The sequence below is a fragment of the Salvelinus alpinus genome, chromosome 37, assembly GCF_045679555.1.
Source record: "Salvelinus alpinus chromosome 37, SLU_Salpinus.1, whole genome shotgun sequence".
NCBI classification, from domain to species: Eukaryota; Metazoa; Chordata; class Actinopteri; order Salmoniformes; family Salmonidae; genus Salvelinus; species Salvelinus alpinus.
In genome coordinates this window covers 13315580-13322157 of record NC_092122.1, presented here as the reverse complement: position 1 = coordinate 13322157, position 6578 = coordinate 13315580, and the positions used below count along the sequence as shown (strand labels likewise).

The 6578-nt window shown below is 50.3% G+C and overlaps 1 protein-coding gene across 1 annotated transcript in view; it reads left to right on the top strand.

The window, feature by feature from the left end:
• The first annotated feature begins 278 nt into the window (after positions 1–278).
• The window catches only part of LOC139565871 (N-acetylglucosamine-1-phosphotransferase subunits alpha/beta-like), a 17041-nt gene continuing 10741 nt past the window's right edge, over positions 279–6578 (top strand). The window contains exons 1-7 of the mRNA XM_071386502.1: positions 279–571; positions 669–754; positions 901–1020; positions 1417–1467; positions 1952–2154; positions 2307–2371; positions 2579–2713. Of these exons, the coding sequence (XP_071242603.1) occupies positions 440–571; positions 669–754; positions 901–1020; positions 1417–1467; positions 1952–2154; positions 2307–2371; positions 2579–2713 (792 nt within the window). The 5' untranslated portion in view covers positions 279–439. The remainder of the gene's footprint in view (positions 572–668; positions 755–900; positions 1021–1416; positions 1468–1951; positions 2155–2306; positions 2372–2578; positions 2714–6578) is intronic.

Genomic DNA, 6578 nt, shown 5'->3' with positions numbered 1-6578 from the left:
TCTAAATGAGAATGTGTTCTTAACTTACCTGGTAAAATAAATAACAATTCATAAAAGAGTCCATGCCCTGATGAATTGAGGTTGTTCTGAGGGCAAAAGGGGACGAAACTCAAAATTAGGAAGTTGTTCCTAATGTTTGGTATATTCCGTGTATTTCTATGTATAGGACACACCACGCTAAATGTAGAGCACAACTCCTCCTAGTCGACAGAGGGCGGTACTGAGTTGTTTTTTTAAAGCAGCACCCGGAACATTTGAGACAAGGCGACATCATCATAAAGGAAGTGCAATGGTTGGTCATTCGTTTTGACAGTTTTTGCTAGTTGTCATGTGACAAAGAAGACGTCGTTCGTTTTGTAGTGTTTATTTTATATGAACTCCGATATGCTCCCGCGTCTTCGGTGAATGACCGAAGAGATATGGATTGCAAAGGAGAACCATGGTGATAATCAATTCAGTACTGAAACTCTTGCAGAGACAGACCTACACCTGTCTGTCCCACCGCTATGGACTGTACCTCTGCTTTGGAGGGATAGTCCTCATGATCGTCTCTGCCTTCCAGTTTGGAGAAGTAAGTAGCTTAGTTAGCTAACAAGCTAACCCTTGTCAAAAGCAATGATGCAGCAACTTATCCCTCTCTCTCTCTCTCTCTCTCTCTCTGTGTGTAGGTGGTGGTAGAGTGGAGTAGGGATCAGTACCACGTACTGTTTGACTCGTATAGAGACAATGTAGCTGGGAAATCATTCCAGACTCGGTGAGAAACCCTCCCTGCCCAAGTGCTATCCACTACAGGGATAACCAGTGTTTCACTGTCTCAATTCACTATTCCAAATGGTGCTTTTGTCTGTCTACTGATCTGAAATGGATGTGTATCTTCTCTATGGTGTTGTGCCGCTGTAGGCTGTGCCAGCCCATGCCCATAGATGTGGTGTACACCTGGGTGAATGGCACGGACACCGACCTGATGAAGCAGCTACGTGGTGTGAGAGAGCAGCTGAAGGAAGAGCAGAGAACACTGTGGTACTGCACATGGGTCACCGAGACTTCGGTTACACGTCACACACATTAGGCTACACAAATAGTATTACGTGAATGCAAGCTGAATATATTTGTTTTGGTTTTGGACGGAGAGAGGGTTACTGTGGTCGGCTGAATGTTCTGAGAGGCGGTCATTAGTACGTAAAGGAAGCGGGTACTTATCCACATTACATGATTACTGTGATTGAATCATTTTCATTCATCCTGTTGTGAAGACTAGGGGACACCAAATAAGTAGTTAACTAATATTGCCAGTGGGAGATTCTGTTAGCTCAAAGGTCGATTGTCAATCACAATACTAGAACATTCCCCCCCAACAACACATTCCATGCATTAACGGATCAGTCCATTGACTTTCTGGACTGTTTCTCACCATAGGGAACGGCTGGGGAAGAATGCAAGTGATCCGACTGAATTGCCGAAGGACAGGTGAGTGATAAGATAGAAACACCTGTACATTACTGTAGATTTACTGTAGTTTTCACACTGATTCTTTACATATCTAGCTCAATATGGATGCTTCCAAACTCTAATTGCAGGGAGTTGATGATGCACCATCTTATTGAGACACAAACTACGGTCGTCTTAGATCAACGGTTTTGACATCATTTCCTGTTTCTCGCTCAACTGAGTGTTTAGGAGAGAGGGTCTCAGTGTAGTTGACCAATCTGCAACAACAGTTGGCTTATGACCACAGACATTAAGGCGTGAGATGCAACCACAGCACAAAGGAAGCCTTGTGCAAGGGGTGCAAACTGCAGCAAGACAGAGCAGGGGTTTTTACAAGCCATAGTGGTTTGATAAAGTAGTGATGTTGGATTGGAGTTGTGGACACCATCTTGATGTTTTGTGACCTTCTTGTGACCATTTTATCTCCCTCTTTCTCCTTATATGTCTGTGTTTCTGTTTGCAGCGTGAAGCCAGAATGTCTGCTGTCCCATTGTATTATTGCGCCCATGCTAGCCCTGGACCCGGCTTTGCCAGCCAACGTCACTCTGAAGGAGCTGCCATCGCTCTCGCCCTCCTTCTCCACCGCCAAGCTGCTGTTGCAAGTGGCCAAGCCCCTCCACCCCTCCACCACAGTGTCTGTGGTCGTCTTTCACTCCCAGGCTGATGGTAACTAACACTCCTAACTGGCACTCGACACACATGCTATTTCTGTTCACAGTTCTGCTACCCACTCAGTACGAGAACACCAATCATGTCATCACAGCAAAATCTCTCGCTCTCTCTCTCTGTCTCTTCTCCCCCCCCCCTCCTTCCCATAGCGGACAAGGCCTACACAGACGCACCCCGTGAGGCTCTGAAGCACTCTGTCTCTAGATGTTACCTGGTGAGTTACCTGACTCTGTAGTCTGCTATTAGAAGTTCTATTGCACCAGACGCAATCAACACTTCTAAGACCTTTCTGAATCCAGCACAGTTATATGATTGAGCATTTACCCCACTTGGATACACTGGTCCTTACTTAAGGCTGAATAAGCAAATGGACACAGTCATGTGGTAACAATAAGCTATTGTGCTGTTGTTCCTCCTGTAGACCACAGATAAGGAAGCACCAGGTCTGGTCCGCATGCAGAGCCTGGCCTACCTCAGTGGCTTCCCAGCATCCTTCAAGGAGACAGAGCAGCTCAGAGTCAAACTGCCATCTGTTGTCACTGGCAAGATCAAACAGGTAAGACTAACCTGGATGGAAAAAGGAAAACAAATGGCATAATCTAGCAGGAAAACACAATACTAAATCAAATACAGTATTTATTTTAGACAGGGAGAGTTATCTGTTATTTCACTAGAGGGCAGTGTTTGACATAATACAGTATGCCATTTTATCATATGAACACGTTCTTTGTTTTCTTAACCAGGCACAGATATGCCACAACGTATTTTATTTACATTTAATGAGAAATGCATATTTTAGGAAAAAATAATATACAATTCCAGCACAAATTAATATAATATGTAACTATATTCATATAGCCACAAGATGTCACCCTTGCTGTACCTCAGAATCATGACGTGAAAGATGGGCTAGTCATTGCCGTGCTCCAACCATTTGTATATCAGACAGGATCAAAACAGAATCTATTGTGTTCAAACTGAACATGGACACTGTCTGTCTGCCATAACCACAGACCTTAAACAATATAATTATACCGAATTAAATAAGTAATAACACTTAAGCAGAAGAGGTCTCCATCTATTTTAAGTTATTATGGTAGTAAAGAGCCCAGGTTTAGTTTGGCCACGGGTTGTCTATCTAGTCATTTTCTCTAATCAGAACTGAAATATTTCGGGAGGGCGAATGCCAGTAACAAGCCAGATTACTCTGAGATAATCAAAGAAAATGTACTGTACTGTAAAAAAATAAATAACTACTGTAGTTCTGTCTCACCGCAGGCATTGATACAGGCTATTACAAAGCTACACGGAGTGTACAAAACATTACGAACACCTTCCAAATATTGAGTTGCACCTCCCTTTGCCCTCAGAACAGCTTATTAGGCAGGGCATGGACTCGACATGGACTCAAGTTGGCTGGATGTCCTTTGGGTGGTGCACTATTGTTGATACAAACGGGAAACTGTTGAGCGTGAAACACGCAGCAGCGTTGCAGTTCTTGACACACTCAAACCGGTGTGCCTGGCACCTACTACCATACCCTGTTCAAAGGCACTTCAATATTTTGTCTTGGTTATTCAATGTCTCAGTTGTCTCAAGGCTTTAAAAATTCCTGGGGAGTGAGACGGGGAGGTGGGGAAGAGAGAGGGGGGACGAGAGGGAGAGACTAAGAGAGACGGAGGGAGAGACTAAGAGAGACGGAGGGAGAGGGAGACGGCCGGAGAGACGGCGGGAGGGGGGGGGAGAGAGACGGCGGGAGGGGGGGGGAGAGAGACGGCGGGGGGGGGGGGGGGGAAGAAACGACGGGGGGGGGAGAGAGACAACTGGAAGGGGGAGAGAGACAGCGGGGGGGTGGGGGTGCAGAGAGACGGGGAGAGGGAGAATGCAGCGAGACGGGGAGGGGGAGAATGCAGCGAGACGGGGAGGGGGAGAATGCAGCGAGACGGGGAGGGGGAGAATGCAGCGAGACGGGGAGGGGGAGAATGCAGCGAGACGGGGAGAGAGGGAGAATGGGGAGAGAGAGAGAGAATGCAGAGACACGGAGGGGGAGAGGGAGAGAATGCAGAGACACGGAGGGAGGGAGAGACAGAGAATGCAGAGACATGGAGGGGGAGAGGGAGAGAATGCAGAGACACGGAGGGAGGGAGAGACAGAGAATGCAGAGACACGGAGGGGGAGAGGGAGAGAATGCAGAGACACGGAGGGGGGAGTGAGACTGAGAGAATGCAGAGTCACGGAGGGGGAGTGAGAGACACAGAGGGCGAGAGAATACAGAGACACGGATGGGGGAGAGAGACGGAGAGAATGCAGAGACGCGGAGGGGGGGAGAGAGACTGAGAATGCAGAGATGCGGAGGGGGGGAGAGAGACGCAGAGGGAGAGAGACTGAGAATGCAGAGACGCGGAGGGGGGGAGAGAGACGCGGAGGGAGAGTGAGACTGAGAGAATGCAGAGACACGGAGGGGGAGAGGGCGAGACGGAGAGAATGCAGAGACACTGAGGGGGAGTGAGACTGAGAGAATGCAGAGACACGGAGGGGGAGTGAGAGACAGAGGGCGAGAGAATACAGAGACACGGATGGGGGAGAGAGACGGAGAGAATGCAGAGACGCGGAGGGGGGGAGAGAGACGCAGAGTAAGAGAGACGGAGAGAATGCAGAGACACGGAGGGGGAGAGGGCGAGAGACAGAGAATGCAGAGAAACGGAGGGGGAGTGAGAGAGACGGAGATAATGCAGAGACACGGAGGGGGAGAGGGCGAGAGACAGAGAATGCAGAGACGCGGAGGGGGGGAGAGAGAGACTGAGAGAATAGAGACACGGATGGGGGGAGAGAGAGACTATACTGTAGACCAGAGAATGCAGAGACGCGGAGGGGGGGAGAGACGCGGCGGGGGAGTGAGAGACTGAGAATGCAGAGATGCGGAGGGGGGGAGAGAGACGCAGAGGGAGAGAGACTGAGAATGCAGAGACGCGGAGGGGGGGAGAGAGACGCAGAGGGAGAGAGACTGAGAATGCAGAGACGCGGAGGGGGGGAGAGAGACGCGGAGGGAGAGTGAGACTGAGAGAATGCAGAGACACGGAGGGGGAGTGAGAGAGACGCGGAGGGGGGGAGAGAGACTGAGAATGCAGAGATGCGGAGGGGGGGAGAGAGACGCAGAGGGAGAGAGACTGAGAGAATGCAGAGACACGGAGGGGGAGTGAGAGAGACGGAGAGAATGCAGAGACACTGAGGGGGAGTGAGACTGAGAGAATGCAGAGACACGGAGGGGGAGTGAGAGACAGAGGGCGAGAGAATACAGAGACACGGATGGGGGAGAGAGACGGAGAGAATGCAGAGACGCGGAGGGGGGAGAGAGATGCAGAGTAAGAGAGACGGAGAGAATGCAGAGACACGGAGGGGGAGAGGGCGAGAGACAGAGAATGCAGAGACGCGGAGGGGGGGAGAGAGAGACTGAGAGAATAGAGACACGGATGGGGGGAGAGAGAGACTATACTGTAGACCAGAGAATGCAGAGACGCGGAGGGGGGGAGAGACGCGGCGGGGGAGTGAGAGACGCAGAGGGAGAGAGACTGAGAGAATGCAGAGACGCGGAGGGGGGGGGGGGGGGGGAGAACGCGGAGGGGGAGAGAGACGCGGAGGGGGGGGGGGGAGACGCGGAGAGAGAGAGACTGAGAGAATGCAGAGACACGGATGGGGAGAGCTAATAACACGGATGGGGAGGGCTAATAAAAATGGAAGTGTGATCTCCAGTTGGCTGTCCCTGCCTCATCTTCGGGATTTATATAACAACGGGAGCAGAGAAAAACATGTGAAGAGTGAGAGGGAGACATGCAGTAGTAAGGTGTTTGGGTTCTGGCTCAGTGGTTTGTGGGTTGTCTGGAAGGCGAGGGACTAAGGAGATGAGGGAGTCGGACAGATGGTTATGAGAGGCAACGACTGAGATGAGACACGCACACAACGACTGAGATGACACACGTACACAACGACTGAGATGACCCATGCAAGGATACCGAGCCATGCCTTCCATTGCAACCCTGAGATCAATACCAGCTCCCCCACACAGAAATGACATCACAGACTTTTCCAAGAGCCCGCCCCACTCTTTCCGCCCCACTCTTTCCTTCCTTCGAACCCTGCCTCACTCACTCTCATTCCCATATCCCCAGTGGCATGAATGTGGGGTATTCTCTCTTGAAGGGTACAGTAGTTGTGGTTGGTGGTGACGAGTCCTCTGCTTTGATGTGGTCCATCCTTTAAACTGGCCACGGGTCAGAGGTTATAGGTCATCCAAATCAAATTGCTTTGAACCCAGCTCATGTTCAGCCTAGTAGTCTGTGTATGCACCCGTCATGTGGTGGCTCTGTCGTCTCTGTCACACGGAATTCTTCCCTGGAACAGGAGCGGTAACCAAAGTCACAATA